Genomic DNA, 21,763 nt, shown 5'->3' with positions numbered 1-21,763 from the left:
ATTCTTTCTTCACAACTCTGACTGAGCTCCGCCACCAAAGCACACAGTGCAGAGCTAGCCCTGAGAAGCCACAGCCCTCTGCAAGTCACACACGCCCTACTGCAGATCAATAAACAGCTCTCCCAAAGAGCTGCGGTCATTGTGGGGACACAGCACCTCCAGCAACATGGTGCACAGGCTGTATTTCGCCATTTACCTTGGAAAATTCTTACGGTCATCTTCTAAGCCTACAGACTTCTTGGCATTTTGAAGATAACCTTCATCATTAATTAAGGTCCCTGAATTAAGGTCACGTTTAGTAGGATTATTCTGCTCATGTCTGATGTCAGCAATGCCCAGTCCTATTCACGGATACACACATAATAAGGATAGATGTACATAAAAAAAGGCTCTGTGAGCTTAGTAAACGGTCCACCTAGCTTGGTAAGCTCTCTGGCGGTGGGAGATGCCTAGGAAAAGATGGTAAGAGTAATTCAAATATAGACTGCTACATGTATCAGCACCACAGACTTAAAAAAGAAAAAAAAAGAAAAAAAAAGACAAGCAAATTCTTAGGGACAACTGCACTTCAGAGCTTGTTACTTTGAAATGGTGTTACCAGTGTTAACTAGTGTGACATATAAAAGACAGCTTGGTCTCTAAAGGTCATGAGATGCCATGATGAGTAGTGCTGTGAGACATATTAATGGTCTGAACTAGTCTTGTCATCTTTGGCATATTTAGTCACGTACTGAAGATATTCTTACAGTACTAAAATGATTTTTTTTACTTTTTCTCTTGCACAACTGTTCAGGTTTTATGTGAATTACATATGACTATGAACATACATATAAGGTGTACAGAACCTAAACTGCTGATTATGTGATGCCTCCACCTACAATTTCCTTAATGTTGACTTTTTACATTTAATGGTATTTCTGAATATTGTTTCTCTTCCTTCAGGCTTCAGAATTTTTGCACATGGTTCTTAAAACATGTGTAAGATCACATGCCCATATAACTAAAGTGGTCATCACTGATGACAAACCGAGATATGCCAAGAGCTATGGCACACTTATCACAATTCTTTCTTGTGTGAAACTGCAGAGAAAACGAACTTTTTTTTTACTACTGGTCTGTCACTATTAGCAAATGATTAGTTTATTTTTTACCTGATCCCTGCACACATATGCTTACATAGATAATATCGACAATATCACCTACGATAGTTTAGATAACGTTGATCATCATATTCTATACTTATGCCCCCTACTAGGCAAAGCTGCATGAAAAACTAGTATCTATCAGAAGTTGGATAAGAATTAGGAGCCCTACACAGCATGAAAAGTAATGCTAATGAAGCTGATAGAGGCTTGAGACTTCAGTCAAGTCCTCCACTTTCAGTAGCTCCTCAGCTCATTTTAGAAATACCATATTTTACTTCTATTCTGCTGCTAGACTTTTTCCTCAAATTTTGTAGCTACAGTTCCCATGAACGCTCTTCTTGGAAGTGGTGGGCACTGCTTGCTGTTTCACACTTGCCATTGTTTCTTCTACTTGACTTTGAAAASAAACTCTATAGCACCTGCATACATACTTCTTTCACTGACTTTTCAGTCATGACAAAAATCTTAAAAAGTCCTTTGAAAATTCCTTAGCAAAACACTCCCAGTTACCTCAGTACTCTTCCAGTGGCTTGGAAGAGGAGGCAGAGTGTTAGATCTCTGATGCTGTTCCTGACATTCTGAATTGCCATCAGAAATCTTTCCAACTATTTTTGTATTGATTATACATGAAAAAATTCTGGACTTCATAATCTTGTAATGCTGCAAGATACCACTAAAGAAGTCTAGGTGTCAGATGTGTTCACCCAGAGACTCCCATACTGGCTTTTGTGTCAAGACAGATCATGCAGCTAGCAGATTTCTGGGTGTATAAGCCTCACTCTAGCCTTCCAAAATTCTTTTTTTTTCCCCCATAATAAACAGGATGATGTTTGTCATGTACCAGTACTTAATTCAGACCTGCACGTGGACCTGCTGAATACCTTTGCAGTACCTTACCACTTTGAAAAATCTTTATCTTTTAGTGTCCAGGCTGCCCTCTGATTTCTACTTGCGACAAGTGAACTTCCCTCAGACATTTAATGTTTCTAAGTCTACCCTTCAATCAGCTACCAGGCTTGACTGTCTCAACCAGCATGAAAAAAAACCCAGTCCTTGAGCAGCTACATTCACAGTATTCAGTCCACAGATGTACAGAAGATTCTGACACGCACTCTTATTTGATAAGGAAAAAGTATGTGATACGTGTGCCTGCAGTCACCTTTCTAGTACTCATGGCAATTCTGCTGCTACTGCTTCAGTTAGCTAACAAATGCACGGTTTATTTCTCAATCTCTACTGAGCAAGCCCAGATTAGGCAAACCATTACCGGAAGCAGATAATGACTCTGAATTAGAAGTTGCTTTGTTATTTGTTATGAGCCGCTAGGTCTACTGACCTGGCAGCTAGAACAGCTCCAGAAGGAAAATAACATATGAGCAACAGATTACTTCTCTTGCTGCTCTGGCTGCTGAGTCACGGGTCGGACGAAGGTGCTGCCCCTGTTTCTTGTCAAGGAGCATGAGGGTGAACATCAGCCAAGTAGTTAGCGAGCTCTAAAAACTGTGCCATGTAGGCAACCTGTGCAAGGACAGTTAATACGTCTGAAAGTACCTACCGATGCGGAAGTAAGCAGTGCTGTCCTTAATAAGAGGGACCCAAGCTGAACATGCCAACAGTTAGAGTTTGACACTACCCAAGCTCCAATGGCACTTGTCACGGTTTAAAAAGAGCCTCAAAGCTAGCATCTTCCCCTCCCAGGGTTTATCTACCAGATCTGAAAGAAGCCTTTTGAAATCCAACAGAACCACCTAAGACATACAACCACTGAGAGGACAATCTCACAGGGGAAGGTCTGACCGCTCCCTCCATAGGTCATCAAATCCCATCATTGCAAACAGCTCCAGAACTGCCTCCTGGGCCGTCTCTCAGGGGAACAGGAAAATGCTGAGAAAGTATTTCTATTTAAAACTGTAGGAATGCTCAGAGAATGTTAAGAAGAGACCAGGGTCTAGAAGGCAGACTGTAGGTATCAAGTCTGCTAAAAAACTACCATCATTCACTCCAAACCCCACCCTTGTTTTGAGGAAATGTTAGCTAAGCTTTTTTTGAAGAAAAAGAGCTTCCTTTTTTTCTCCTCCAAGTTTTTGCATAGCATTTTAAATGAGCCACATATATTTGATTCCTCTGCCTTACTCATAAGCCTTTTTTACTGTAACCTAGTTTTCTGCTCTCCACAGGTAAAAAAATTATCATATGTATAAGGCCAAATTGATCCTTGAACTGTTTCTGCTGAAGCAGCTGGAGGTGGTTTTCGTTAAAATGAAGTACTTAAAAGAGTAGTAAGATTTGACTGCTCATCAGATCAGCTGTTTACAAATAGTATCTAACCCCTGGTCTGATCTTGTTGAATCACAGAAATTCCATTCTATGAGATATTGTCATTTTTGACACTTCTTTCAATCTGCATTGGAATAAAAAATAAATAAAAAAGAAAGGTTTTCAAATTTCCCTTATAAAGGAGTTAGAACTTCCAGAAACCTAATTACAATCTTGGGAAGAAAATCATCTTGACATCTATCATGTTACATTACAAAGGTCCAGTGATAAAAATCAAAACAACAAATTTGAAGAGAAGCACTTTGACCACACTGAAACCAACATGCGCAAGAGGTAAACTGCAGAAGCCACAAGTTTTAATAAATGATCACCATGACGACTCACCTGGCATAACATAGACTTGGTAAGATGTTAATACAGAAGGCAGTATTTTTTTATTTTTTATTTTTCAGAAAAGGCAGGTCACAAAAAAGTAGAGTTGTTGCTTTGTTTCAAGATTATATATACACCTGCCCCTAGGTATAAAAAGTCAGGGAAGAGACTAGCAAAGTCACAAGGGAATGAAAAGGAGAGGAAATGGAGGAGGGTATTGTTGTGCTGGTAGTCACTACAGTGACTAATTTCATCAAGTCAATGAAACTTCTGCGCTACTGGAAGAAGCCTCCAAAAGAGAGGAATTTGTGATAATCAGAAACACTGGTTGCACAAACTTCCATAACTTTGGTTACAAATTGCAGAGAAAACAACTAGATAAAATGAACTTCTGGATGTGATTCTAAGAAACAGGGAGCACAGGCTGAAAATATGAGGGTGCATGGCAACTTGGATGAAAACAAGCATGAAACAGAAAGAGTTCAAGGATTGAGGGAAAGGAAGAGATTTCAAGAAATGAGACTTCAGTACACTCAAAGTATCACCAGGTAAGACCTGACAGGACTTAATTCTACTAGAAAAAAAATTCAGAGGAGTTATCAATTCCTAAAATAAATTATTAAGACTGAAAATGCAACATATCCCACATACAGGGAAACATTTGAAGACTGCATCTACCTCAACAATTAGTGTGGTACAACAACAGCGTTTTGGTAAAGTGAAACAGTCGGTTCTGAAGAAGTATATCCACACTGTAGTTACTTCTGAGGTTTTACTTTGGACTAGCTATAGAAAAGTTAAAGATAATTAAGCACTGGAAGATATCATGTAGGTAGTATGAAATTTCTGTCAGGAATTATGTAGGTCTAACAGATCCTTCCTTGGGCATCATCTTTAAGCTTCATTTTTGATGATTATACAAATACTTCTTTTATTTGTCAAAAATGGCAAAATGTAAAACCTTGATTTATTCAAATCAGGATTTTCCTAAAGAAAAGCCGTTTTGTTAGAAGATTTTGACTAGCTCCAATCCTCACAAGATGATAGATATGACTCTGTGATGGCTACTAGTCACCATTTTAAAGAACATGTTTGCGCTCACAAATTCCAGTAATGAGGTTGTGTAAACGTATGAAGAGACAGACACAAAATGGAATCATCAAGGTAAAAGAGATTCCTTCTACTGCTTAATTGCAAAACAAAGCAATGACACTGCCCCTGGGAAGACTGACAGTTACAGATAACAGAAGTTGCTAACATAGGCAGTTAGTATATTTATTGCTTTGATAGGACACTAACTACTGTTCAACGATTTTTTCTTGACACTGGGCTCTCTGATGCTACATTTGGAATCAAACCTAATATTTGCTGAAAAAAACAGTGACCCATGCTTTTGTTAGGGTTTCCCACCCCTAGTTAAGTGAAAACTAATCTTGGAGACATTTGCTTAGTACAGGAATGGTTAAGATGTATGTCCCGCTGGATTGGGGTTGCTCACTGTGAACAGGCCATTTCTTTGGGCAGACTCTCACTTGAGATTCATTCATGGGAACTGTGTAGAAACACTGCTGGCAAATAGCAGATAAGAAAGTACTCACAAAAATTTTCCATTGTTTCTTAATCCTACAAGGATCCGGTGTTCTGATTCTTCCCGAGAGATCTTCCCATGGAACCAAGGCATCTTCTCATGAGCTGTAGTGGCAATCAGTTTCTCCAGCTGAGGTTTTTGACTAATGATAGCTTGTTCAAGGGCATGACCCTGGAGTGAGAAAACCACAGAGAGACAGTGAAACTGTTTTCTCCAATACAAACATTACAGGCAAACTCACAATATTGGATCGCTTTGGAGGCATCCAAAACCGGCAAATAATTATTTGTTTCTGGTTGCTACAGAAATATTGAAACAGAAACTAATACAGGGTAATCTAAACATTGCAAAGCTGGCATTCTTCCTTTGTCTCTACTATGAAACAAAAGGAAAAATAATGGGTAAATCAAGCCCTTAATCAATATCAATTGAAAATTACGTCGTATTTTTATGTTAATGAGACAGAGCTAACTATATGTTCAGTGTCACTCTGAAATGTTGTGACAAACCCTCCATACTACTTTTCCTATGGCAGATTACTGAAATGAACAAGCACAAGTTGCTTTGCATTGCTGCAGTACATCTATGTTGAAGATGTCAATGCCAATTTCCCAAAAGCAGATAGGACATTCCCAATTTTAAAGTGAATTATGTTAATGTTTTAGGTATAACCTAAACACTTCTAAACCCACCTATAACCCATCACTTCTAAATTTGGCCGAGCATTTCAGGGCAAAAACCCCTAGTTTCACCAGGTTTCATCTTGAATTCATCAACTTCTATCTAGACTGGGCTCAGACTCACCAGAAAAATCTGTAAATGTCAGCACTAGTAGCAGTAAATACAGTTTGAGTGACAGGTTTCTAGCTTGGGCATTACTCTGGAATTTTTGCACCGCTGGGATCACAAGGTTATATGCTAATGTTGAAAGAAGTGGGAAAGCTAGGCTAACTCTGAGAGTCGATAATGGTAACTCAGGGCATCCCAAGGCACTTTGAAATAATATTCCTATTGCAGCCTCCTGCGCTAGGGTTTCTACGTTAAGAACGACTTCTTTGCAGTCACTCCAGGAAAAAAGCCCATCTTCTCGGCATTGAACATTCCTGCATGACGTGCAGTACCAACAAAAAAAGCGTCCACAGCGCTGTGCAGATAAGAAGCAAAGCTCTATCTTGCACACAATCTAAACAAGCATCAGAGGTTAAGAGGGGAGGATGTAAAACAAGTCAGTGTGTAACTGTGCTGGCCTGCACTCAAACACAAGCCACATAATCTCAGAAGCAAGAGCAAACAAACAGTTTCTGTACCCCATTAGCTTTATTTTTTGGCTTATGTGGAAAGCTTGAGTGGCACAAGTTAGTGCAGTGGGAGATAAGGCTATGCTAACCTAAGACATTTTAAAAAGTGATAAACCTTGCCAAATTTCAGTAAAGAATACATTTATAGCCAAGTTATTGCAATGTACTGGGAGGGAAAAAAAACACTGCTCATAAAACACAAGCAATTATCACTGCGTTATGATAAACCTGAACTACTACACGGCAGCAGCAACAGCTGGAAACAAACACTGCCACCTCTCCTTTTTCTCCTAATTCAAAGACCACTTTATGGCAAAACCAGTCTGAATTTACCTGCAGGTTCCAGGTTTGTTTGACATACTCTCTGATGAGGTTCTCTTTCAAATCTTCGAATGGCCCTGTTTTGGGCTCCACGCCTGGTGGCCGGTTGAAAGGTTTTCTCAGTAGACAGATAAGGCCATCGGCTTCCTCTGAGTGATAGTTAATGAGTTCAGCAGGACCTGCATGAGATTTCCCTCCTGCGATAGCGTACGAACCGCTCAGCTCCCTCTCAATCGTATAATGATGAACTTTCCTTCCATGGGCCAAAGATAAGGCAAAGCCACCTAGGTAATTCCGGCTTTGGCGGAGCAGGTACAGTCCATCACTCACTCCTCCTTGCATCAGATACTCTTCAGCTTCCTCGCGTGTGATATTGCCAAAGAAGTATGGCAGATGGTTAGCGGGGCTAGTTGTGCTGGAAGCCATGCTTTTTTTCTTTCCAATTAGCAATTTCAGGTTTTATATCTGAAAGGAAATAGAGCAACATGAGTATCAGTTAAAAAAAAAAAAGCAGGGGGGGAGACAAACCAGTAACATGGCAGTTCACACATGGTGAGTTGGAAACGTATTTCTGAAAAGCTTTTTGGAAAGAGTTTGCACTTGTTAGAACATGTCTTTCCAAATTCCAATGGAAAGTTTCCCCCTCTTATACAATAATATAGCAGTTTCCTATAACACTATAAGAGTTTCCTATAACTCTTTCCCTCTCCTCTGATCCTTGTCTAGCCATACAGACTCCCAGCATTTTACCTGACTGAATACCTCTATATATCCTATCGTTCTGGCCTTGAGGTGTTTCACAGCAAAAGGAGTTAACTAGGTAGTAAAGATTCAGTGAGAACAGTTCTTCATTCCAGTTTTGTGCCATTATAATTCTCTTTATAACTGGCTCATGCTAGTGTAAAAACAGGCAGAGAATGGATAAAAGTCCTATATTAAAATAGCTAACATTCCTCTCTCATAGCTTTTCACAGAACACCACCTGTGGCATTTTAATGGTGAAAAAAATACAAATTAATATGATAGAGCCATTCTGAACAGATTTCATTTCAAACAGCTTACTTATATTGAAATAATATGAAGACATGCCATTTTGAGCAGCTTACTTATATTGAAGTAATATGAAGACACACTACCGACAAAAATACAGAAGAGAACAAAGATCAGCATCTCTGAAGAATAATAAAGATGACAATACATATAGCTTCAATTCTTTCATTCTTAATTTAACAGTAAAAAACAGCCTCTTAAATTTATACAGCATATTTCAAAAAGGATGTACAAGGGCTCTGTAGGATCTTGGCTGTACTGATGCTGTTCCTCTTGTGCCCTCTCCTCCCTGAGCTATCCCAGCCTCTACCTACACTGTGAGCAGAAACACTAATTTTCATTAAGCCCCACAGCAGGTTTACCCTGCTTGGACAGCTAGGTTTTGTGCTGGAATTACCTTTATCTCTTTCAAGTCGCTGGAGTGGAGATACCTGAATGCAAAAGCTAGATTTGGTTTTCTTATTAGTGACTTTTAAATGGCTATCTAATAGATATAGGGAAGAATACCTTAGCTACCTGCTGAGAACATTTAAATGAATAGGCAATGAATAAATTAGACACCAGTAAGACCTGTATTCATGCAAAAATATTTGCAAGTTTTTGTCAGAAGAAGTGGTCCACAACTGCAATTACTTATGTTATCCCGAGTCCACTGGTTGAGTCATGAATTGTTTCCAGCAACATTATGATTTTTTCATATACTTTTCCCCCCAAATGCATCCTAAATCCAATCATGGTTTAATCAGGAGTGGTCACAGATCGTTACATCCACAGTTTCTGGGGCATGAGAAGGAAGGAACTCCATTTAGGAACAGTTCAACATCTTCTTTCAGTCTAGAAAGAATCACTTTTGAAGGGACCCCCCACACACACACACTAAGTATTAGTGCTTGTGCATCCACAAACTCATCATCTGAAAATGACTTTCAGAGAATACATGAAAAGCTGAATACAACTAGCAGTACATTCTTGTGTTGTATTATTTGTGCTTACTAAATGAAAATTTTCCTTAGGAAATATCTCACAAGTTCATTGTCAGAATTTTGATTTACTTGTCTTTTAAATCCAGTTGTGACAACCTAATTTTGTAATACTCTCAAGTGTACACAGGGAGTATCAGACAGCCTCTATTATCTGTAAGTGGATTATCCAGACATAGGTTAACTAGGCAACTCTACAAGCATAACAAAGGAAAAACCCTGGGGTTTTTTTGTATTTACCGGATCACTGGTTATCTTTTTTTTTTCCAGTGTATGTATACTAAATACAAAACCCATGGACATTAGCCTACAAAATACTGTATTATCTGCATTTTTTTATTTTATCCAGGTTACTGCAGCTCCCTTTTCCCGCCTTCTACAAGCTTGAGTAAAAGCAGACGATAGAATCAGCAGCTGAGTTCCTGTTCCTATTGCTGTGCAGCATCTCCAGCAGCAGAACCAATGTGCCCTTCACAGTTAAAAGGAAGGGCAGGATTTTAGGGAAGCTGTGTAGCGGTCTGTGGAATTAGCAAGAAATAAATCAGGAGGTATGTGAACCGGGTTACAAGACCTCTCAGCTTGGAGGCGGTCAAAGCGAGAGACCATTCACTGAGAGACGTGAGCAGGGTGGGGAGGCCTTTTCAGCACAGGGTGCTTCAGGCTGATCCCTTCCCAGCTCTTTGCTTCAGACATGGCCATCAGCAACCCCCCACCGACCTGCTGAGTCTTGCGCTTGGGGTCAAGAAGCAGCATCTGTGCTGCTCTGCGAAAATGAGAGGTGCAGGCAAAGTGGCAGGGAGCATACAACAAGTCATACGCACAGGGCTCACACCAGATGGAAAACCAGGCTTGGCCCCCTGTGGTGTGAATCTTCTGGTCTTCTCCTGCCTTCCCAAAGAAGGGACAAATTGGAGCTGTGGAGCTACTGCAGCTCTACAAAACAGAGGTGCATACATCATCTTATTTATTACTCTTGTGGTCTGCAACCAAACGTCAGTGGTTTAAGATGATCACTTACTTACTATGCTTAAGTTAATATTTATGTCATTTTTGTTGACAAAAATTTCCCTCTCCTTTCCCTTTTAAATCTCTTGGTTCTTCTGAACATTCATGTTCTTAATCCAAATGATCTATTCATGTTCGTTATTATTATTAGTTACAAAAGAAAGCTATAACTGAAGAAGTGGCAGAAGGCAGTCACCAATAACACACCATCAAAGATTCATTCTGCACAAAACACCATTTGCAAGGGTAATTTTATCTGCACCAGATGAAGACAAAGAAGGCTTTCCTTGAATTGAATGCTTTCTCTGAGTAGCTAATACAGGACTAAAGGCCCTGTAAAGTGAATATGCGATTTTTTCCTTTGTAACACCAGGTTGAAAGGAATTCCACTATGTAACTGTTGCATAATTTTTTCTCCTCATTAAAATCTCTATATACATAAAGCTTCAGAAACATTCCACTGAAAATGGTCTGCTTGATTATTATTACTCTGAAAGTCATTATAAATACAGAGACTGGGATTGCTCTCTATCCTTTTTCCTTATATGGACTTCACTCCTGCCTACTCGTGGCTCTCAGACACCCCTGTTGCGTTGTCTTTCCTCCATGCTGTACCACAGACACTGCTGCTTAGGAGATGAACACACATCATCCCTTCTCAGTGCTCCTTAAAGGCAGGGTACAAGTCTTCAGTCTCTCTGCCAGGGAGAGCAGCATGAAACAGGTTTGCTGCTAGGTTTTCAAGAAGGTTGTAGAAACTGATAGCAAAATGCAGCACAATTACAACCAAACAATAATAATTTGGAGGGGGTTATATCCCAGGAAAATCTTTATGGCCCTCAACAGCAGAGACAGTTGGGACAAAGAGGACAACGGCTGCCAAACATTAATGTCATCAGCACCTTGGTGGGCCTGGACACAGAAATGTGACACAGCACAATCCATTTTGGCCCTCCACCGCAGCTGTACAGCTAAATGCACATAACTGGAAAGAAAGCCAAAATGATCCCATAATAGTTCTCACACCAAGAATAGTACAGCATTGTGTGGTAGCTGTTCAAAACACCTCAGTAATATTGTTGTGAACTGAAGTCAAACAGAAAGATGCCACACTCTTTACCTGTGGGAATTTATTTTCATGGAAGTATACACATCCTTTTCCAAGTACCTGCAGTTTTTAGACTCATACATCTGCAAAAAAAAGGCAAGGAACTTTGTGTCTAAAAAGGATAAAGTGAAAACCTTTAGAATTAAGAATAAAATAAAAAGAGGGACAAATTCATGCTGTCTGACTACTAAAGATTCTGACACAATGGCTACTGAAATTAAAATCCACTTTGACTTTGCCATGCTTGAGATCAAGCTACTTCTGAGAATTTTGCTTAGTCTCAGATTTGCTATACTCCCTTCAGGATTAATCAGCCAGACACAAGTTCTCTTTGGTGGCCTGCTTTTTGCGTGAGCTATAATGCCAAGTTTTTCCATTGCTGATCATTCAGCATGTTTATGAATAGCAAAATGAATGTTCAAAACACTCCTGTATCTATCTGTTAGAAGTCACAGCACACACAGAAAAACAGAAGCGATAGGTATGCCCAGCAACAGGACCAACAGCCTCCGAGTAAAACTTCTCTTCTGTTTCTAAAAGATGTTCTGAACTTCTCTCCAAAGGGGCAGCATGCATTGCCATACCCAGTTAAATTGAGCTATTCAACTGCGATACAGAAAGCAGTGAAGCTGCTGAGGCAGGACATTCATTGTGGGTTTAAAAGTTCACCTGGAAAGCAGGACAAATGCTCCAGAAACTAGACAGTGCCCAGCTTCATGCTGCTGCTTTGGCAGTGGTGTCATTACCAAACCACCAGATCTGAAAATAGTTCTAGTGTTTTTACACAAGCTGCAGTTTTGCCTTTGGCATGACTGTTGGATATATGCCGGTAAGGCTGGGACTTGAATCCCCCCAGCTGAGAACAGAGATGCTCTGTATTTGGAGGCTCCTCTGCTGAAGGACTCTGGGACTGGAACTGGCCCTTGTTACTTCTTGCTGCAGCTTGAATTTTAGTGACCCTCAACTAACCAACCTGCTAACATGTAATGGTTGTCCTGGACCATCTTCCTGTCTGCTGGCTGCATTCCTCACACCGTTCTCCGTTTAAAGCCCATTATGATCCATTTTAAGCTAGAAAGAAATAATCTGTACCGTGAATGGTCAGGTTTAAGTCTGCAAGTGAAAGGGTATTGGTTTTGACAAATTCAGTCTTTATACATTCCTTTCTAGTATATGAATTATGGAATATATATTACTAAGTGATGATACCTCTAGTTTTAACCATTAGCTTCGTTCAAGCAATTAAAGAGTTTGTGGTTTTGAGTCAGAGCTTCACTCTGACTAAAGACAGGTAGTCAGGAACTCCACTGTTGTACACAGGTGTAGTACCACTGAACTGAAATGCCCAAATTAAATCTGCTAAAGACCTTTTCTTTAAGGGTTCTTTTCTTATTATTCAGTGACCTAGTTTTCTTTTATTTCTCTTCAAAGTAGTACTTAAACATGGCAAAGGAATAGAAATAAAAGGTTAAAAGAAGAGGCTCTAATAAAAATCCCCCAAAGATATCACAGAAGCCATTGACATGAATCCTGTATGGCTATTCAAAGACACAGACTGGATTCTATCCTCCTCTTTATATTCAGTTTGACATAAAACCAAACTTGATCTCGAAAAAGTATCGTCAGCACCGGTGGCAAAGGGGAAAAGYACAGTGAGTGACTCAGCACCATGTCAGCATAGGGGTAGAGATATTGGGCAAGTAGTTCAATCATTCTGCTCTGTTGATCAGTCACACCGCTCTGTCTGATCCAATTTTTAGAAGCAGACACTGCCTAGAAGTTTGCAAAAAAAGGAAAAATGTGTTTGCCTTTCAATCTTCTTTTTCCTGTTCATCTTTAACTCAAATTAACAAACACCATGCAAAACTTGCATGGAAGCAGCAAACTGCTGTGTGAACAAGGCCTGGTTTCCTATGAATTTGTGCGCTACAGCCTTCAAGCAATAACCCAAGCTCCTCCCATTAGGCTCCCTCTTGCTCCTTCTAAAATCCTCACAAACCCCAACATGCTCCCCCTTCTCAAGTACTCTCCACCTCCCCCTCATCTGCTAACTACCGGATAGCTGGGAAACACATACTGCAGCTATGAATGTGCTGTTTGCAGGCTTTAAAAAAATTTTAAAAAGTGTATGTTGAAAGTGTTGAGCTCATGTTTTCCTGCAATGGAGGCACTGTGTTGGCTCATTCTTCTCTCCACACATTTATTTATTCCCACAGATGATTTATTGGACTATCCTTGGGACCCTCTCCACTGAAAAATTTGGTTAAAATTAAAAAGCTACCAGGGAGAGACTGATAGGCTAGTGACTGTATAAGCCTGGTTCTTTAGAAAACCAGACAAAAAAATATTTGAGATGTGATTATTTCACACCAAACTCAGAAATTTCTTGAAAATACAAGAAATATCACAAGTTCTGGACCCCAGCTTGACAGCATCACAGATGGACAGAAGAAAACATTTTGAAGAAAGGGTAGATATGTTGGAGTCTTGTTTGGTAAAGGGTAAGTATCTGTGATAGGTCTGCATTCAAACTTCTTGGATTTCTTATTGACACTATGTCCTCAGTAGCAGTCATGGTCAACCCTCTCCACAATCTCCAGCTGGTGAAGAGACTACATTTCACCACCGACAATGACTTGGCCTCAGCAATTTATATATTTGCAGGACCAGATTGCCTATGATATCCCAGGATTGCCCAGAATATTTGTCTCAGAAGTCTTCATTCTTTGGTAAACTTCAGCCACTAAAAAGCATTAAAGCACATTTCTTCTGCAACATGGGCTATCATGTATGCATTACACTCATCATTTGCTATATTCCTACCACAGTCAACTTCAAAGCCCAATTATTTTTTTTTGTTTTTCTTAATCTTTTACGTGCTGGATGCTCCAAGACAAAGGCTGTGCTTCAAAGATGATGCTTCTTTGGCATAACAGGTTGTTTTAAGAGGAGGTTAAATTTTGTCTGAGTAGAAGGTTTGCCCAACAGATTGAATGAAATAACAGTAAGACCCTCTTCTGCAAGTGTGAGACTTGTTTCTTTGACTTTGCTTTTGTTATCATATCTGTCAACCTCCCCCCATAAGACAACAACAAACAAATTTAAGCACAGCCACCCCAGCTCCTAGAAGCCTATCTACACGTCCCATATGCTTCTCACTCAGAGCAAAATAGGAGARAGTGTAACATGTCGTATACTTAGTTGTGTTGCCTACTGCCCTAAAGAAAGGTATTCACATCTCATCATAAACAGCACAGTGTAAGAGCCCTCTCTGGATTCTCACCTTCACCTGGCCATTTTAGCAATCATTATGATGGTATCAGAGAAAATAGGAGCTCTCTTTTAGGCAGGCTGCATGCCTATTTCCAAGAGCTAGACTACTGGCAAATGTCCTATTGTCTTAACATTATGCAGGAAGAGGTTTTTATTTTATGACGCGCTCAAGATACAGCGTCCACGATAAAACTGCTGTTTCACTGGCATTTGCTGAAGATCCATTTGGAGTTTGAGTTGATACTGACCAGAAAGTCCCTGAACACGAGAGTGAGAGTACTCAGGGAACTTAAACCTGCCACTCCCTGCAAAAGTTAAAGCACGCTCATGTAGTCTTCCATGGAAAACAAGTACTTATGTATAACATTAAATACACAATGAATATAAATAAAACTTCAAGTTCTTTGCTGAGTATTACTGCTTCTCACAAAGAGGCAAGGCTACAGAACATTGGTGCTGTATTTAGTGAAAACAGATGTCATATTCCAGGTTATTCCATACTTAAAATTACCATATGTTACTCCTGTAAAAAGATCAATAAAAAGTTTATAATGAAACTATTAAAAATATCAAGGCAATATGTTGGGGGGTATATGAGAAACTTCCACTGCCAATGCTAACATTGGCCTACTGCAGCTGGGTGACCACTGGATGCTTTCAGTTGCTGACACTTCTCATTCAGCTATTCTACCTGCAATACAACAAATTCAGGAGTTTGAATTTATGAAAACTTGCTTCTACAAAAATCCTGCATTTTCACATGTAAGTCAGAATAACTCTCATATCTGATTAATTTCTTGTAATCCTATGACTTTTTTTAGGCAAGATGCCATTCATTGTTAGCAAAAAATCAGGAAAAAACAGTAACTTTACTTCATTTTTTAGGCAAAGATATTTCTATACCTAATGTCTTCCTGTGATAAGTGAGTTTTAAAATGTTGTTCCTTTTCACCAGTTTATAGTTCCTAGAAAAGAGAAAAAAATTCCCTGGTCTACCCTCTGAATGGCAGCAGCAGAAACCTGTAGTTCAACTCTGGAGACGAGGGACTAATTCTTAGTTCTTCAGAACATGAGATGGAGAAGTTCAAAGTTCTAACAAACATAAATATCTTCTACAAAAAGTTTTTAAATTATGGGGAAGTTTTAGTAATTATTACTGAAATAACAGCATCATGACTCTTTATGAGCTCTTAAATATCACAAGCCACTTATTCATAATTGTTTCAGACAGCAAAGGCTTGATATACATTTGCAAAACAAGTTAGTATTGATAAAGTTCAGAAAAGGTTTCTTCAGCTTGCCTAACACACAAAGAGTGTTATGGATGTGTGGCAACGTTTGGAAATGTTTGGACTTATGTAGTCCAGACATAGTCCAGCTACACAGACATGCAAGGAGCCAAATATACATAGAAAACATCAAATAATATTTAAAAACTTATTATTTATTTTTGGAAGAAATTGTGGGTTTGAGATAGCTGTTCTCTTGGACCTTCACATCTTCCCTTCCTTTCTGGAGTTCAAGTATCCTTCTAGGACCACTAATACAGTAAAAGAAAATGCATCTGGATTCACATTTTCTCCCCCACACCCCTACGCCCAGTTCCTACAGGGGCCAAATAATGTTGAGCTTGCCAAGTTAGCGCAGTTACAAATGTGAGGCTGTGAGATGTAGATTCAATCCCCAAAGGGCTAAATGTAAGATTTTACTCCTGAGAGAGCTGAAGGAAGTGTGGTTGGTTACCCGAGGGAAGCACTTGCGTAAGAGTAAAAGAGGGTCTAAAGTACAGCTCTCCCCATAGCCATGACACTTGACTTTTAAGGAAGCTACAAGTGCAAGCAAATATCATGGTTATCTTGCATGAAAAAAAAAAAGAAATAAGCAAATACATAGGAAAATGAGGTACCCACTTCCTCCCAGGTAGCTTCTGTAACAGGGATGTGATCAGTGTTGCAGACAGCAAGTACTCCAAACATAAGGCAAGGGTTTGGCATCTCATGCGTTTAGGGAAACAGAATATTCACACACAAAAAAAGAGCAAAACTCAGGAAGACAGTACAACTCAACTGGAAAGCGTTGAAACAAACCTATGCTGTCCACATGGTTATCCTTAGCTTGCTTCTCTTTCACCTCACCCATTTAGACAAGGATAAAACCATTGTTTTATACAAAGGTTTGCACAGCAGCAAGCACAGCATTGTTGAGGCACTGAACTCTAACTAGACAATAATATGTAGAAATATGAATCTTGTTACAAAGACCAAACAAGAATGTGGAAGGAGACTTGGGGACAGCTGGTTAGGTCTACTCACCCAACTATAGTAAGATGAGTAAAGGCCCTAAACAGGGACCAAAGTTCAAAAGCCRTGTAGTGGTGAAACAGAGTCCTGAGTAAGCTCTCCTTTGAATGGGGTTAATTTTTCTCCTACCTTTGTTTTTTAATGTAATATTCTATGAGCAACGTATGAAAGTAAAGTATAGAGTGAGTCTCTACTGCATGGGCAAGACAGAAGGAAGGCTCCAAAAGAACTGCAAAAACTGTAATACTTTGGCACATTTAAAACTAGACAGCATAGAATGATGAAACTACGCTGACTGAAATACTGTTCTAGTGCAGGATGAACCAACTGATCTTCTAAGCATCTAACTTGTAACTTCCACGGTTCCCTAATTATACCCCGAAAAAAATATTCGAATAATGTGAATGTGCAGTTTTTCCAAAAATTTTGATTTAACTAGCATTCTTGAAAGCAAGACGAGTACATGTTTGAACAGCACTACAATTTTTCATTCTAAAATTCTTTCCTATGTTCTCTTCGTATGTAACACACATTAAAGCTGAAAGGAATTAAGTATGCATAGAATGAGAAATATACATTTGATGGTGATTTCATTAAGTACTGCGGTACTTTCAGGGGTAAGTATAATCTTAATGGTACGTTCCATACTGATATGAATTCTGAGATCATTACCATAAAGCTATTACAATCCATTGTTATTGCTTCACATTTAAAGCCGATATTTACATTTTTACAGTATTTTAACAAATAAAATGGATTTAAAGGATCGTTCAATTCTCATTTCTTCACCTTCAGCTTTAAAATGACCTTCCAGTCTGTCTAAGCAGCTAAATGATGGTCTTAATTTGATTCATCAGATTACCTTTAAACACCTGCTTTACCTTCTGCATAAACATGAAGATTTTATTTTGATCCAGACCTTGGGAGAGGAATTTTTATGAGAAAATTATGCAGATTTCGAGGAAGAACACAGTGAGCGTTTAACAGCAAGTAGCTAGGGAAGGAAGTGGAGCAGAAGCTGAAGTTCCAGCAAACTAGAATTTGATTAGGACACCAGGGTGAACTTCCTGACCTACTGCAAAAAATCTGAGATCTTCCCTAGTTTAACGGGTAACAATGATGAGTTTTATACATTTTGTAGACAGTGGCATCTCCATATAATGTCCCATTCACCATACTGAAGGAGATGGCTTTGGTATTGGCTCAAAGGCAAGAGAGACATCCATGGGATCACCATCATGTTTCCTGCAGGATCCTGGTCTTCCTCAGGGAATAGTCCTGACTACGCACTGAAGCCTAAGTCAGCATGCCTCAGTCTCCACCTATTGCCCCTCTAACCACCTCACAGCCTACAGCAACTTTCCCACCACTCCTCCTTGGGCCTCTGTCTCTATCAAAAGAAAACTGCTTTCCTTCTATGATCAAAAGGACGTCTCAGATCTCTGCGTCTCCCTCTTGAGCATCAGTGCATTATGCTGCTCCTTCAGACTCCAGTGCCAGCACACTTCACTCATCAAGGTCAACTATTCTTTCTCTGCACTTCAGACTCTAAAATATGCCTTCCTTCCACTCCAAAGGCTTTCCTAATGCTCCACACACTCCTGGGTAACACTGACAGATGCACAAAATGTATCTGTTAGTGTTTAAGCACATTCCGCTTTTACTATTGCTTCAACTTTGGTCTCTTTCCTTAGCATTTTTACAAGAAGTCTCTGTTTTGGGTACCTATTTTACTTTATAGCAGTTCAGTTTCAGGAACATTCTCCTTCTTTCATGTACTTTTGATTTTTTGCAATGTTTTTAGGATAACTACTGTGTTGCTGCTAGGTTTCTTAAACAGAGATGTATTCTTTAACAGAACTCTAGTTTAATTAAATTCTGTCAGGGAGCAAGGCAGGGAGCGTGGGAGCTTTGGATCCAGAAGATGTTTCTGCAGGGGTGTTCTCAGCTTGGACCCAACAATACTCTCAGCAATCTGTGGGACTGGCAATCTGTGGCAGGTTTCGTGCATTCTCATGTTTCTGAGAGCTGTGGCCAGCGGCTTTCTCAGCTTAAGAGGAAACAATGTTTTTCCCAGTTCATGCAGGTCCTCTGCTTTCTGGCCACTTAAGAACAGAAAACTGCCTGCTGAACAGGTGATATTGGGGCTTCATCTACCAGATTTTGAGGAAACGCCATTTTTCTTCCCTCTTGTATCACAGACTCATTCATCCAAAGCATTAAAAAAAAAAAAAGCGATTTAAAAAATATTTTTCTTTGGATTTGCTTTCCAGAATCATTTTTATCTATATGGAAGAAGGTTAGACAGATGTTTTTATCTACATTGAAGCATGTCAGAAAGGCTGTCATTTATTTTAAATTGCAGATGACACTCTGATATCGTCAGATGACTGCAGGCACTGTAGCTATTGAAATATTTCCTCAGGAAATACTACTTGACTTGGCAACACTATTACTGCCCCACTGTCAGGCAAACAGATGCTTAGAAAAAGCACCACAGCATTCATATGTTATTTAGGAGTTCCCTACGCTCATAGTGTGGCTTCTAAAAAACAGACTTTATTCTGGTGTTTTTAAAGCTTCTTTGGTGCCTTCCATGAGCTTTTGTACTGAGGTCATGGAGGGGCAGAGCTCAGTAGAAACCTTTCTTCTTCGATGCTAGGACTCCATCCTGTCTCTTTTGTAACACCTTCCTTTTGGGACTTTTCTGACTCCGGCAACCTTTCACATCATAGTTTTTCTCTGAAACATTATTTATGTTTTGATCTTTTCAAAAGCTCGGAATGTTACTGAAAAAATAATGTCAGGCACTTATGAATTAGAGCTACTTTTTTCCCTGGGGGGAGAAACCCTATTCTTTTGAAAAAGAAAACTAACATAACACTCCCTTCTCCACCCCGGCCACACTCTAGCAACCCTTCCCAAGCCTCCTGCCTAAGGAACCCTTACGCTGCCATGAATACAGCCACTGCCTCTGGCAGAAAGATGCCTCCTGTCAAAGCAAACACTTCCACCCTAAAACAGACTGCATTGTTTGGATGGAAGCATGTTCCCTTTTGGGCAAAGTAGTTTACTGTAATTGGTACCCATTAAGCCACCAGAAAAAGAGTGGAACCAGTGGGGATCTACTAACATCCAAAGGAAAGCATTCAAGATAGTCCTGGCAGACCCTTCTCTAGTCTCCTGGGAAATAGTTTCCCTGCTGCAACAAGGTGTGAACAAACCTCTTTGGGCACAGGCAGAGCTTCACCAACACCAGCTGTGGGCTCTGCAATGACTAAGAAAAGTACAGGGAGAGCTGACTCTTCCTAATGCTGATAGAAAAGCCTGGGCTGGGATGCACAGTAGCAAAAGTCCATTGAAGGATCCAAAAGCTATGTCTGAATGCTTCAAAAAATATTGAGCCGAGTTACGTGACATATAAAATACCTCTCTACTTTTGTTTCAAGCTGAAGGCCTTTCCAGGAAGAAAATAAAAACTTGATATACCAAAGCAGCAAGTCTCAACTTCTTTTCATTTGCAAATTTCCCCAGATTTTCTAGTATATGTGTGAAAGCCAGTGTAGCAAATGTAGACCTGCTGAAGAAGAGCTTCTTTTAAATTACTTTTCATGAACTCTTTTAAGAGAAATTCATGAATATTCAAAGATCACAGAGTGAATACTGCTGTCCAAAACAAAATTACCTGTACAGCAATGTAAACATTCTAATCACTGCTCATAAAATTTGAGAATACAGAAATTGCAGAGCTCAGTCCTGTTTCTAACTCACCTGAACTAAAAATTCTCTGACCTGCCTAGGAATCAAGGGCAGAATGACTGAACCTGATGTGAAATTAGCTGTTGGTAGGCCAATGCTTTCATTTAGACTTTCTGTGAATACTTAAAGCAAATCCTCCACTGCTCCACATATCCATACTTTTTTATTAAAATGTTGTGTCTGTCCAAGTTGGATGTTGTCCTTCAAGAGAAGAGTATTCAGGTAGAGCTTCAGAATTTATTTCTGTGATCCAGAAAGCACTTTCAGGCAGCTCACTGCTATATTAAAACACAACCAAGAGCTGTTCAAAAAACATCTGGAGTCCCAAGCAGATATACGAGATAGGATGGGGCACTGCAAGATACCTTTGATCTTTGCTAAAAGATTACTCAGAAACTCACTAGGAAGCACAGTCTCTTCTCCATCTAGGGTCCTTGCTGTCCAGCTTAGGAGCTGGGAAACAGGTAGACTGATTCACTTCATCACTATAGGGCAGCACAATTGGCTACTTTGAGAAAAAGAAGCATAATGCAAGATTTTACTTTTGGGACTTTGACTGTTTTATTGCCTGATACTACCCCTCCTGGCAGGCCTAATAATGTCTTGTATCTTATGTGCTTACACCTGTTTGATTACTAGTCAGATTTGTTTTCTCTAAATTATCTTGTGTGTTTACACCTATTTGATTACTAGTCAGATCTGTTTTTTTTAAAGTTGTTCTCAAAGTTCATATTTAATCATCATAGGGTGGGGACTATATCTGCTTTCTTAAAAGTATGTCATGAAAGAGAAGGAATGAACTGAAATAGACGCAAGTGAGAACTGAAAAAGATACAAGTGAAGAGAATTACTAGCACTCACAGGGTAAAAACTAAACTCCTAACTGAGATACGATACACAGAAGCTATTACTGCAGCTCAGAGCTGTGAAATGAACTTACAAAGTCGCTGAGAACATGTGAGAAATAAAATAAAAATACTATCAGCATATTTGCAAGGAGAATCACCAGAAATAACTGTAACTCTCTATCCCTTTGCTGAATGGGGTGGGTGCCCTGGTGACGAAGGATACAGAGAAGGCAGAGTTACTGAATGCCTTCTTTGCTTCAGTCTTTACTGCTCAGGCCAGYCCTCAGGAACCCCAGAYCCTGGAGRCAAGAGARAAAGTCTGGAGGAAGGAAGACTTTCCCTTGGTCAAGGAGGAGTGGGTTAGAGATCATTTAAGCAAACTTGACACCCACAAATCCATGGGCCCTGATGGGATGCACCCACGAGTGCTGAGGGAGCT

General features: G+C 39.7%; 1 protein-coding gene across 7 annotated transcripts in view; it reads right to left on the bottom strand.

Annotated features, from left to right (window-relative positions):
• Positions 1 to 21,763, bottom strand: part of SYK (spleen associated tyrosine kinase) — a 54,178-nt gene that overhangs the window by 26,387 nt on the left and 6,028 nt on the right. For 6 of the 7 annotated variants that reach the window (XM_026082921.1, XM_026082923.1, XM_026082925.1 and 3 more), the window contains exons 2-3: positions 7,014 to 7,466; positions 5,393 to 5,553 (exon numbers count right to left, since the gene is read on the bottom strand). In XM_026082921.1, the coding sequence (XP_025938706.1) occupies positions 5,393 to 5,553; positions 7,014 to 7,427 (575 nt within the window). In that variant the 5' untranslated portion in view covers positions 7,428 to 7,466. Of the gene's footprint in view, positions 1 to 5,392; positions 5,554 to 7,013; positions 7,467 to 11,156; positions 11,200 to 21,763 lie in introns of those variants that run through there. The other variant, XM_026082922.1, reaches the window with a different exon arrangement.

The sequence above is a fragment of the Apteryx rowi genome, unplaced genomic scaffold, assembly GCF_003343035.1.
Source record: "Apteryx rowi isolate R43461 unplaced genomic scaffold, aptRow1 scaffold_598, whole genome shotgun sequence".
Taxonomy (NCBI): Eukaryota; Metazoa; Chordata; class Aves; order Apterygiformes; family Apterygidae; genus Apteryx; species Apteryx rowi.
This window is presented reverse-complemented; position numbering and strand designations above follow the sequence as displayed.